Source organism: Rhamphochromis sp. 'chilingali', assembly GCF_963969265.1.
Source record: "Rhamphochromis sp. 'chilingali' genome assembly, chromosome: 21".
In the NCBI taxonomy this organism is placed as follows: domain Eukaryota; kingdom Metazoa; phylum Chordata; class Actinopteri; order Cichliformes; family Cichlidae; genus Rhamphochromis; species Rhamphochromis sp. 'chilingali'.
Window position 1 is genome coordinate 22,618,536 of NC_137949.1, and position 13,414 is coordinate 22,631,949.

At 38.3% G+C, this 13,414-nt stretch overlaps 1 protein-coding gene across 1 annotated transcript; it reads left to right on the forward strand.

Moving 5' to 3' along the window:
- The first annotated feature begins 946 nt into the window (after nucleotides 1–946).
- On the forward strand, nucleotides 947–12,350 carry LOC308388949 (programmed cell death protein 10). The gene is made up of 8 exons (XM_080869990.1): nucleotides 947–1,093; nucleotides 2,572–2,787; nucleotides 6,697–6,750; nucleotides 8,224–8,341; nucleotides 9,061–9,187; nucleotides 10,070–10,148; nucleotides 10,247–10,329; nucleotides 11,488–12,350. Exons 2-8 carry the CDS (start codon nucleotides 2,698–2,700, stop codon nucleotides 11,567–11,569), a joined length of 633 nt encoding a protein of 210 aa, XP_080726116.1. The 5' UTR covers nucleotides 947–1,093; nucleotides 2,572–2,697; the 3' UTR covers nucleotides 11,570–12,350.
- Nucleotides 12,351–13,414: the final 1,064 nt, after the last annotated feature.

Sequence of the window (13,414 nt, forward strand, 5' to 3'; positions counted from 1 at the left end):
CAGACATGGTACTGGTAGTGTAATGGCCTGAGGTCTGCTTTGCTAAAGCTGTAGTTACTTATCATTTTGCAGATTCAATGGAATATTATAAATGAGCTATCAACAATATCTAAGTAACACCTGTCATTGATTCAATTATTATGGTCCAACAACACAGTGTATATGATTCCGTCAGTCATTCTACATAATGAGCTGATGCACTACAGTGGTGTTACAACTTTAACTCATTCACTGCCATTGACGTCTATAGCCGTCAATTGCAGTGAATGAGTCAATGGGTTTAACTCATTCACTGCCAATGGCTGGCAGTGAATGAGTTAATTTAAGTAAATAGTTTGGGTGCTCTTTTTTTTTCACTTTGAAAGCAACATTTACCAAATCAAATTGGGTTTAAATTCTTGGGAAGCACCATATTTCACCACAGCTGAATGTCTGTCTCCATCTCACCGTCTCCCTAGGACCCTTTCTCTCTCACACCAATGGTCCTCCTCTTTACCTGCTCCATGGCAGCTCCATATTCAACATCCATTCTGCAATATATCCACTGTCCCCTCCCCTCTGCACATGTCCAAACCATAGCCTTACCACTCTGACTTGGCTTCAGAGGCTCAACCTCAGCTGTTTCATTTCTTACCCTGTCCAACCTGCTCACAGTGCATCTGCATTGCATTGTAAATATTAGTCAAAATGAAATTAAGCCCAACAAGGAACTGAAGGACACAATGGAGCTGAGCTGAGCTGTGATGCTGCCACACTGCTGTCTCAGTCCTGGACTCTCAAGTCTGGATTCCCCTGAGAACTTACCGAGTCCGAAGGAGAGAAACGCCCGTGTGATATTTTTATCATGAGAAGACAAGACTTCCGCAAAGTAACTCAAAACTCTACTACGTGTACAATGTAACTATTTAAATGACGTCAGAGTCGCTTAATTTATCCGCTCTTTGATTGGACGGTGTGTGTTTACGTAGCAACGGGCCGGAAGATGTCGCTCGGGCCAGTCCTAAAAAACTTCCGCCTTAAGTTGTAGAGAAAACACAGCAGCTAAAAAGGCTATCGACGGCGTAACCATCCCATTTACGAAGTCAGACAAAAGGTAGATACCTGCTCACATTTTTTGACACATACTGTAATGTACACATTTGTCCTAAACCAGCCGGTTGGCGTGTTTTAGGATCTCAAAAAATATAAATCCAGAAATTACCAGAGCTAGCACGGAAGCTCGGCTCTTCACTGCTAGCAGTTCGCTACCATCGATATGCTCGGCCATAGGCCTCAGGTTGATATCTTTACGGGTAGATCGCGACAAATATAATACTATACCCACCCATTTGTTGTTCTGACTCTTGATTTTAACAGTCTCAAGAAAAATAGCCAGCTCAATGTAACGTCTACTTTATATCTACTCGGTTAGCTACGTCCAGTTAGCCGAGTCTCAAATACCTGGGCTTGTATACATCCAGTAAGCTGCTTAAGTGGTTGGGTTTGCCAGCTACCATCGCGTTTGGTTGAAAAATAGTAATGTTAATCTAGTTTATGACTTTGAAAAAAAAATCTAAACATTTGTTTTAATGTAAACGTAATGACATCGAGAGATATTTGGCTAGCCTAGCTGAATACCCCAGATGGTATTTAGGAGGCTAATGTCTGATCTACATCTCCAAACTTTTTTGTTGTTGTTAATGTTATTCCTGTCATTCCTTTTGGACTTTTACATATTTTGATATGAATCAACAGAATTATGAATGGTGTCTTGCTTCTAATAAGCTCTTCTTAATTCCGTCAACTGTCATATATTTACGTTGCTGTTTGGTCATTGAAGGTTTGCTGTCATCAGCCAGGTAACTGTGCCACTCCCCTTCTCCAGACTCACAAAAGAGCAGTGTTTGAATGGCAATGGCAGCTTTATTTATATAGAAAATTTCCTTCTACGTAAACGTGCTTAAAACAAATGATGGAAACATTAAAAACCTGCGTAGGTTTGACAGTCTCTTAAGGCAGTCAAAATGGCAAAATAAAACTTTATGGGAAAACCCAAGGTTTTGAGTCAGCGAGCAGCTTGTTCCAAAGAACAGGAGCACAGTAGCAGAAAGACCACTCGGCAAACTTGGATCTGATTTGGGAAATATTCAAAAGATCTGCACTTGATGGCCTGAGAGGTTTGATTGGGTTAACATTGAGTCAGAGATAGGGAGGGAGGCAAGCCATTGAGAGCTTTATGAACTAATAGAAAGCTTTTGAAATGACTTCAATACTGGTCAATAGTATTAACTACTAACTAATAGTAATATGGTCAATTTGGTTTTCTTTTTGTCTGAACACGATAGAAAATGCTAGTTAAACAGTATTGAGTCGGCATTCCAGAATAAATATCTGACATTAATGAATTAGACATTACAGTGCATAAATACCAAATACAAATAGAGGTTATAAGGAATGTGTCATAGTGATTTTATAAGTTATATTTATTATTTCATATGTTTGTTAGGGTGTTCAGGAGTTTTAGTTGTGTACTTTTATAAATCCAGTTTCTTCGTTTACTCTGTTTTACTGTCTCACATTTTTCTTCTTCAGGCTACTATACTCTGGAGTTTGCGTGGTTTTGAGCGTGTGTGTGTGACTGGTTGAGTGTATGTGTGAGTGTATGTGAGCTGCAGATTCTTCCTCACTGTTACAACCAGAGCTGCTCCTCCCTGGAGGATGACAATGGAGGAGATGAAGAATGAAGCGGAGACAAACTCCATGGTATCCATGACGCTGTACGCCGTGATGTATCCAGTTTTCAATGAGGTAAAATATCACATGCTGGGGACAAAGGCGCTGATAGCTTCCCTGGACATCCCCTCATCAGGAGATGTGCAGGGAAGCTATCAGCATTAGCATGCCTGTATGAGAAACCAGAGACCCAGTAACACATTTGAAAATATATCCATATAGCAGGTGATTATAATAATGAATCGGCATAGCAGAAACAAAGATGCATACACAGTGCTGTGAACAAGTATTTGCCCACTTCCTGTTTTTTTTTTTTGTTTGTTTGTTTGTTTGTTTTTTGCATATTACATACAGTTATATGTTTTGGATCAATAAACAAATGTAGATATTGGAAAACGATAACAGAAGTAAATACAGAATGCAGTTTTAAAATGATTATTTCATTTAATAAGGGAGAAACTCAACTTTGATTAACCACATTTTTTGAAAAGCTGAGTCGAATGTCACTAGCCACACCCAGACCTGATTACTTGGCGAATCAAGAATCTCTTAAATAGAACCTGTCAGACAAAGCGAGGTAGGCTAAACGATCTCGTAAAGAAACACATCATACCAAGAGCTTAAGAAAGTCAAGAGATGAAAATGTCAGTCTGGAAAGGATTATTCACTTTGTTTGCTTTAGGACTCCAGCAAATCAAAGTGAGAACCATTATTCACAAATGGAGAAAACATGGAGCAGTGGTGAACCTTCCCAGGAGTGGGCAACCTATCAAAAATACCCCAAAAGCACATCAACGTATCCAGGAGGTCAAATAAACCCAGAACAACATTAAAAGGACTGCAGCCCTGATTTGCTTCAGTTAAGGCCATTTTTCATGATTTAACAATAAGAAAAAATGGCATATGGGAGAATTTCTAGGTATAAACCACTGTTGACCAAAAGAACACAAAGGTTTGTCTCATGTCTACCAGAGTTTTGGAAGGTTTGAGTCCCGTTGCATCAGCATTTCATAAAAGAACATCATACCAACAGTCAAACATGTCTGAGCTGCTTCAGGACCTGAATAACTTTCCGTAATTGAGGGAACCACAAATTCTGCTCCCTACCAGAAAATCTTGAAGGAGAATGTCCAGCCATCAATTCATGCACTGAAGCTCAAGCTCATAAAAACCAAACAAAAAATAAAATGAAGGTTTTGGGGTGGCATTGTCAAGACTTTAATCCTATTGAGATGCTTTGGCATGACCTTAGACAGGCTGTTCATGCTTGAAAATGGCTTACTTAAAAGAAGAAGAAAAAGGGAAAAATATAAATAAATAAAGAAGTTTTGGCCAAACCTATTAGGTTTAGGGAGCAATTACTTTTTCACATAGGACCAGATGGGTTTGGATTGTCTAATAAATAGAATCTTGGGTTATCTTCGTCTAATATAAAGAGTTGTTTGATGGTTTGAAACATAAAAACATGAGAAATATGCAAAACATACATACATACATACATACATACATACATACACACACCTTGTCATTTGTTTTAGGCTGCTAAAATGCACTTCTGTGATAACCTCAAGTATCAGAAACCAGTCTGTGTTGTTTTTATTTTTAGTCATACTTGGCAGAGGTAGTGTGGAGATATTTGGGTTATTTAAAGTCAGACAAAGAAGCAGAGCAGCATACACTGCAAACTGTTGAAAGCATAGACACACGTAATTCCATAAATAGGTTTTACCATCTGAAGCAGTGCCGTCCTTACACCATTTATTTGCATTATACATACACGTGTAATGCAAGTCTTTACCATTCATGTCATGCATTCTAAAGAAAAAACAAACCAACACAGTGATATCTTGAATGTAGCTGCCCACTTTACTGTCAACAGGGCTGCCACGATTAGTAGACTAGTCACGATTACGTCGACTATCAAAATTGTCGACGACTAATTGAATAGTCGACGCGTCGTTTGAAGCTTTGTAAGATCCTGAAAGATGCAGGAATAAGTAGTGAGATTTAAGTATGTAGGTGTGAATGTGCAAATGAATGTGAGTGCGAATGGTCGTTTGTCCCTGTGTGTTAGCCTTGCGACAGACTGGCGACCTGTCCAGGGTGTACCCCGCCTCTCGCCCTATGACAGCTGGGATAGGCTCCAGCGCCCCCCGCGACCCTGAAAAGGATAAGCGGAAGTGAATGGATGGATGGATGGATTTAAGTATGTATGTAAAACAATGTTTTCCGAACGCCCACGGTCTTTCCTTACTCGGGTTAAACATGATATATAAGTCACTTAGATAACTTAAAAAAATTGTTGTTTGGCTTTTTTCAGTGTTTTATTTGTTCCTGAGTAAAACAGTTTGGCTGAGATTAAAGTTATAGCTTTCACAGAGCTGAACAAACGTCAAACAAAAAACTGATTAAACAGAAGTGTGAGATAGTAGAGAATTTACTCCAATGTCCTGTTATATTTTAGGGAGCAAAGAGCAGATGTTAAAAGTTTAATAAACTATTATCTTGTCTTTATTTTTAGTTGGCGCATACCTTAAACACTTAAAGCTGTAAGCTAATGATAGTTATATAAGAGCAGATGCATGCTGGTGCAATAAGCTGTACGTATTACATCCAATGGATGCATGATCTGAGTAGTCGACTAATCATAAAAATAATCGGTGACTAGTTGACTATCAAAATAATCGTTTGTGGCAGCCCTAATTGTCAAACACTTTAATGTTGGTAAGCACAGTAGAAAATGTTGGATTTAAGCGGCTGATTAAAGTCACTAACTCTTGTTACTAGGTCCCAGGACGTAAATATTTCTCTCAGATGGCAATTTCTCATCTACACACAGTGTCCACAGAAACAGCTGAACAGCTCTTATACTTCATTAACACAGAGGTTTTATGGTTAGGTCATATATGCACATGAGCCTCACTGCTCACTTCAAAGAGACATTTCTGGACTTCTTGTACCTTCTTTTTTTTTTTTCTTCATTTGTATGTATGTATTTATTTATTTATTTATTGTGTCAGAGCAAAAGCAAAGCATAATTGAGTGAATATGACGCGTTTAGTTTGTTCTCCTTTGTTTACATTTGAAGGTTTCTTAAGTTTTCCACGAAGAGTGTTCTTAATTTCGAATTTATTTACTTGTGGGTTTGTTTCCCAATAATGTAAAACAGTTTGAATCTATACAAAATATGTTATACTACTTTAAAAAAAATTATTTTTATTGTTTTGATACCTACTTTATTTATTTGGAATTTAGTTTTTCCACTTTGTTTGCGTTCTTTAACTTCTTTGACTTGAAGCTTTTGCCTGGTTAGAATTGACTTTATTATATACCCGTGTCGTGTATTTAAATACAGTTGTGTAAAGTTTTACAGTATATCATGTGTAACTTCAGACAGAAAATAAATAACATTTAAAGCAAAATAAACTATATCTTCATACATCAGGAGTAAAAAGGAACCTTAAAGCTAGAATGAAACAGTGGTTTAATTGATACTAATATCGACTGATATGGAAAAGATCAATGTGATCAGATTATTTTTCATATCATCCAGCACTACAGCGTGGCTGTGTTTTTACATAGAGCCCAGCATTCTGATTACACTCAGCTTAAAAGCCCAAACATATTAAATATGGTCCATATACAGAGGCTCAAAACTTCAGTCCACATCAAAGGGGCATCTAAGTGTTTTCATAAATGTATCAAAATAAAAATTGTTCTTTGTAAATGATTAAGTGATTATGTGCTCTCCTTTGATGACATGATAGATACCCACCTACAGGGAGCTGATCAAAGACATACCAAAACCAAACTTATTTCACACGTAACTACTGTTACGTTTAACGCAAGACTGTATAAACCTGACCTGACATCTTTAATCAGAATGCTTTAATTTAGGATGAAAAAAATGTGTATACATAACCTGTGATGGACGCAGCATGTCCAGATTTGGCATCAACATGTTTGCTTTCCCCCCTTTTTTAGCTGGAGAGGATCAACCTATCAGCAGCTCAGACTCTCAGAGCAGCCTTCATAAAGGTAAGACTGTGTATCAGGCAGAAGGCCCGAGACATGAAGTATTGCTCACACCTTCAAATTTTGCGTCATCTTTGGTTGTTATACTTAGGCTGCATTCCAGCTCGCGTGACACATTGCAGGTGCATCTGCTTTTTGTCTGGTGCCCTCACCAATAATGAGTTTGTTGCTTTGGCAGAATAACAAGAGGCATGTATTCTCCTTGACTGGCATGATAACTGGGTCATTGCAAAATGTGTGTCTGATGCAAACAAAGATAGGTTACAAAGATAGAAGCTGCGTAAGAGTTGGATGTAGCTTCTGTTTAACTTCTGAAGTATATTCAACCTGCATTCTTTTTAATGACCACCAGGGGGCAATCCATGTGGTTGCAAAAGGATCCACACCTATAGAAGTCTGTGGTAAAATGGTCTTTAGATTTTATTTTTTTGATGAGAGTGTGGGTTCAGTCACTCACTTTGGGTAATACGGAATAAAAAGTTAAGTCAGTTTTGTAAATTTTTATTCCAATTGTTAGATATGTGTATTATCCAGGATATGCTCATTGGCTAAGGGCAATTTCTATTGTTTTTAACTGGGAAGTAGTCAAAATCAGCTGTGTGCTTATCTGATTTATTTGTTTATTTTTGGTGAAATACAAAGTCCAGTTTTTTTCCCAGATTTTATTTCTACTACCTTTTCATGTCGCAGGATAGGTTCTTTTTCCTCGTTGTAAAATGAATTATGTTACTGCTTTCATTTGTCTGTATTTTTCCTTTTGTTTGTTAGAAATGGAGCTGGCCAGAGATGTGGGGAAAAAACTCTTAGCACTCTTACCTTTATTATCAGTTATGCATTAGGTTTTTTTTATGTTCCTTAAACTTGAGCACCTCAGTTTTCATACTTAGTGTTTAAATGAATTAACTCAGCAGGTATTAATAGAACATGAGAGGCACTGATATTCACACTCGTGCTGTGATTTGGACACCAGCCTGCAGTGATCAGAAGAGGTTTTTGTTAATAACAGAGCAACCTCCTGATTGCACTGGGATAATAGAAGCACAGTGGCACAGGCATAGATTGCTTCTATACCACTCCAGATGCCAGTTGTGTTAAGTGTGTGTGTGTGTGTGTGTGTGCGCGCGCGCAAATGAAATATTAATAGAGTTGAAGCGGCTTTATCATTATACAAACCAAAGGGACATTTGATCCCTTTACAGCTGTTTTACTTTGGCATTTGTGGGGCTTTTGTTCACTTGTCTCTCTGATTAGGCTCTCTGCTGCCCTCGCTGCTTCCTACCTTGTTGAATTATTCAGGTGGAGAGCTTTTGTACATTCATCTGAGCGCGTCACAGGGGACACCTGACTTTCAATACATTTCTGACTCTGTCCTATGCGCCTTCGGCTAAGCCCCCCTGGTGCTTTTATTGGAGAAGACAAACCGAGCGCCTTGTTTGTCTTGCTCACCTCACATGTATGACTCTCCTCTTCTGTCAGGCGGAGAGGGAGAACCCCGGCCTGACTCAGGACATCATAATGAAGATCTTGGAGAAAAAAAACATCCAAATCAACTTCACTGAATCCCTACTGCGCATGGCAGCTGATGATGTGGAAGGTGGGTAGAGAGACAGCATTTTCACACTGAAATGTTCTTGACTTCACCTTGTAAATGTGTTATATTCTCAGGAAGGCTTGTGTTGTCACATTATATGTTGACTCGCAAAGATACATTCATGTGTCCTCTAATCTTGCCAAAGCAAACTGTATTTGCAGTACTGACAGTGTGTCTAATGATTCAGAGAAACTTGATTGTTACGCATGCACCAGGACACGTCTAATAGTTAATTGGTTTAACACTGAACATCTGTTCTGTTCTTTATTAAAGCAAACATTGTTTGCTCCCACGCTTTTGGAAGTTTATGGGAAAATGCGTGTACTCTGCAGGAAACACCTGAGGGTTGAAACATAGTCAGCTGAGTTTCTAGTTAGAAAGTTAAAACTAGAATTGATACTTCTGTATTTAGGGCAGCTGCTTGCTGTTTGTTGTTTACATACAGTCAAATAAAATACACCAAATAAAACTGGATTCCAGATATTTGATTTGCCAAGGACATGCATGCACAATTAGATGCATTTTCATGCATCTAATTGTGCTAATGTCAGTGCAAGTACAGGCTTGTGTTGTTTTTCGATACAGCCTCACTTTAGATGCTATGTTAAGATGCTCTGTTAGATGTTGTAAATCATCTAGTCTTTGTGGGTGTGCTAAACATCCTTTTTTTTTGTGTGTGTGTGTTTCGTTTTTTTGTTTTGTTTTGTTCATCTCCCCTGCAGAGTTCATGATTGACCGACCTGAGCAGGAGTTCCAGGACCTAAATGAGAAGGCCAGAGCTCTTAAACACATCCTCAGCAAAATCCCAGATGAGATCAATGACAGAGTACGCTTCCTACAAACTATCAAGTGAGTGCGAATGCACACACACGCTCCAGGGTTTCCACCAGATTACAAATGAAAGCGGATATTGCACATATGCATTCTGTCTCTCCACACAATTAGAAATGGGCACCATAGTATTTGCATACTACTATGATGCAGGTGTTTGTGGTTGAAATTTTCACTTTCTCTTCCTTATAAGATGCGTGACTCTTTATCTATATATTTAATAACTATTTCAAGAATCATACATTGAAATTTGCTGAGTTGAGATCTATTTTTTTTGTTATAACTGTTAATTTATAACAATGCAGTGCTGGATTTTTTTTCTATGCTCTAATAAATGTTATAGGGAGATTGTTCAAAGATGGATAAAAACTGGTAAATATGCTCTTTTATGCTTGCATTCTTCTTAAGGCCCATTAGCTGTTTTAAATTTTCCATCACATCTTCCAAATGGACACCTTACACTTTTCCTGTGGCCCTTTTGTTTGAAATTGTGTAGTAAAACATCTGGAAAATACTGCTAAATTGGACGATTTTGTTTTGAAAATTCTACAACAATCATTGAAGACCTTTGGAGAAATATTGAGCAAAATGTTCAAACATTTTTCATAGTGCATGATTCCAGTTTCCTAAAAAATATTATTGATTTAACACAATTCAGTAGGCTATATACTGAGTTTGCATAAATTCAGTATTGCTAGTATCTATCTGATACCAATACCTGCGTTGGTATCGATACTGTCGATATTTAGATCCATCCAACAAGCTCTAGCAGACATCTCTAATAGATGTTTGAGATATATCGGGGGAAGGGGTTGAGGTAGTGCTTGATTCCGATTTTATCCTTTAGCTTCTTGGTTGAATTTGTGTTTGAAAAAAAAAATGTTTCATTTTACTTCACAGAGACATTGCCAGCGCCATAAAAGAGCTCCTGGACACAGTCAACAATGTCATTAAAAAATATCAGTACCAGAATCGCAGAGTGAGTAATGAATACGCTACAATTACTACTACTTGAATTATTTCACATTTTCCCCTCATTTCAAATGGATGTTTTTGCTTTATTTTCTGCTCGGCAAGGCCCTGGAACACCAGAAAAAGGAGTTTGTGAAATACTCCAAAAGTTTCAGTGACACCCTCAAAACATACTTCAAAGATGGAAAGTAAGTATGGCACCACGTGTTATGCCTCAGCTAATCAGTACCCTGTTTTAAAGACAGATTCTATTGAATCTTGAATTGCATTAAAACATAAAAAAGAGTTGGTAAGCTCTGTGTGCCTGTCATATAATGTGTGTCTCTGTTAAACATGTGCAAATGTATTTTCTAAAACTGCCTGGTCGTTGTTGCATATAGTGTGCATAAAGATATTTCACAGTAAAAGTTCAAGAAAGCAGTGGTTTCTAAAAACAGAGGAAACGGATCCAGAAATTGTTGAATAATAAAGCATAATTTAAGATTTGTCAACGTAGAAGATTTGATGATCAACTGTATCAGTGGCTGAGCTAAGATCCAGCAAAACAAGACATCAACAGTCACCCGTATCTACAGCTATCAGAATTTGAGACTTTAAGGAGCTGTTTCTGTGGACTGTAACATCCTGAAACCAAAGTTATCTGGAATATCGGGCTTCTCTAACACCTTGTCTCAGCAAATTTTTCAAATATTTTAGCAATGAAAGGAAGTTTTAAAGAGGTCTATAACTTGTGTGTATTGCTGTTTGGATAACCCCCTGTTTAAAGCACTTGGGGGGACAGTCTTGCATCAAAGAGCAATTTATGAGTGTGACCACAGAAACCCCAACAGAGTCAAAAACTTGGGGTTTTATGGTTGTGGGTAAGTGGTTGTGGGTAAGTTGAGGATTTTATTTCAGATATAGCCACTATAGAAATTGGGTGAAAAGATTCCATATTTTGGGATGTGGGAGATTGCAATTGAAGCGGCAAAATGTTAACGTTACTGCAGTCCTTATTTGAGAAAACTGGTGTTCGTGGTTTTGTAGGAGGAACTAGCTCATAGTTGGTTATCATCAGATTGATAATAACTAATGCAAAGTGTTCCAAGGTATGACTTTTGTCCGTGTGCAAACAAAGTGTCATCCTGTTTTGTGTCAACTGTGGATAAAGTTGTTAGAGAGGGTCACAGGAGCATCCATGCTTGCAGGACTTCTACTCCTATTGTTTAGATTTGAATATCCTTAACCAATTAGATAAGGGAAGGCAGCTTTTCCACTCTTGTTCTAAAGTTGTTGTTCACTCTGTTGTACTGTGTATGATGTTCTCCAGTGAGTTTTCACAAGCTATCATTTTTCTTTGTTCCCAGGGCAATAAATGTCTTCATCAGCGCAAACCGGCTCATCCACCAAACCAACCTCATACTGCAGACCTTCAAAACCGTGGCCTAGCCCCACACCTCACCCCGACCCCACCCAAGAGACCACAGAGCCCCCTTCTCATTGTCCCTTGGGGAACAACTGCTAAAATGGCAGAGGCTTGAAGAGCACCTCACCCATATATGTAAATTAGAGTTGATTTTTTAGGGTTGGGGTCGATGTCATTGGAGTCGAGATTCTAGATTCCAGTTCAAGAGACTGAAAAGTGCCATTTGTTTTTTTTCAATGACGATTTTCCAGTCTTGAAGTGGAACTGAACAGGGGCCCAAAGTCTTGGTTAATTGATTTTATTTGGACAGTTTTAATTTATAACCCAAAACTTGTTTGGGAGGTGGTGAGGCGAGGTGTTCATTAAAGACTAATTGCCATTTTTCTAATATATTCATGTTGATCATTTTACTTTTAGCTTTTCAGTCATGGCTACACATCTGAGACTACATCCAGTAGGGATTGTTCTCAGTAGTCTATACCAGTTTTCTCTTCTCGCCTCCTATTTGTGTCATTTTTGCCACGGGCTGTATGGATTGACAGAAGCACCTGGCTGCAGGTCAAACAGTTGCGAGGAGAGGAAGCAGAGTTGGACATTTGAGAGGCAGATTTCGTTTCTCTTTATTATCAGAAGAAAGAAAGCCAAAAGACTTCCAGCACAGTGTGCGCCTTACCAAGTCCTGTAACATTCCCTCCTCTCAAGAGTGTAATGAAGTGGAGCCAGTCCCTGCTGTTGAGGGATGTAGAGAGAAAAGAGTTCTGTATTTAACTGGTTGCAAATGTTCAATAAATAGTTTCCAAATGATGATGCTTTTTTTTAATCTGTGTCCGTGTCCAGTGTGTGTGGGGTCAACTTTTCTGTGTGAGTGGGAGAGGATTTGCTTTGCAGTGGCATGGCCTGAAAAATAGATGTGTGGTCACATTGTTTTATTCAAAAAAGGATTTTACCATTTCAGAACAATGATACTTTGATAACGCTGCCAAATGGTCAGTTTGAAAATGGTTGCAGCTTTCTGTGGCTCTGTTTAGTTTTCTTTTTTCCCCACTTGTCAAAACAGGTTTGCCGACATTTCTTTAATATAGCCTTGAGCCGTTGCTGGAAGAAGATACAAGGGATCGGATTTCTATTAATCTCCTTACTTTCTCAAAAACATTGAACCTATCAGATCAGGGGTGGGGAACTCCAGGCCTCAAGGGCCGGTGTCCTGCAGGTTTTAGATCTCACCCTGGGTCAACACACCTGAATCACATGATCAGTTCGTTACCAGGCCCCTGGAGAACTACAAGACATGTTGAGGAGGTCATTTAGCCATTTGAATCAGCTGTGTTGGATCAAGGACACATCTAAAACCTGCAGGACACCGGCTCTCAAGGCCTGGAGCTAATACTAGAATATCTTTTTTAAATGTTGGTGAATAGAAATATAAAAAGACATGAAATGTGAATACAGGTAAATTATTATTTTTTTTTAATGTCATCCACCCAAAACTGTTAAAAAAAGCTGTTAAACCCCTCAAAAACCAAACCTCCACATACATTTTTAAAACTGTCCTCTGAATACAAAGAAAATGGCATGCTATGCCACACCGATGGCTTTCGAAAAGAATGAATCGCAATTATCTTTTGTCTTTGTTATACACACTTAAACATTAAATATTACTGGTGGAAAACAAAAGTAATCATTTAGCTTAAATACCTCCAAACCTCAAATAATCATTTGCAGTAGTTACAGAGGAGACTTGTACAACCAGAGGAATACATTCATTCATCCAACCATTCATTCATTTATCAATTCATCCATTCTTCCCTTATGCTAGAAAATTAACCTTTTACAATGCACCTGATTTGCTCACAAAAACAAAGAGAAAA

What these genes read in the sequence shown, in the direction of transcription:
- LOC308388949 (XM_080869990.1), top strand. Translation starts at nt 2,698, where the DNA reads ATGACAATGGAGGAGATGAAGAATGAAGCGGAGACAAACTCCATGGTA. An exon ending in GGCAGCTGATGATGTGGAAG is followed by an intron (nt 8,342 to 9,060) that starts GTGGGTAGAGAG and finishes TCTCCCCTGCAG; the next exon opens with AGTTCATGATTGACCGACCT. An exon ending in CGCTTCCTACAAACTATCAA is followed by an intron (nt 9,188 to 10,069) that starts GTGAGTGCGAAT and finishes TTTACTTCACAG; the next exon opens with AGACATTGCCAGCGCCATAA.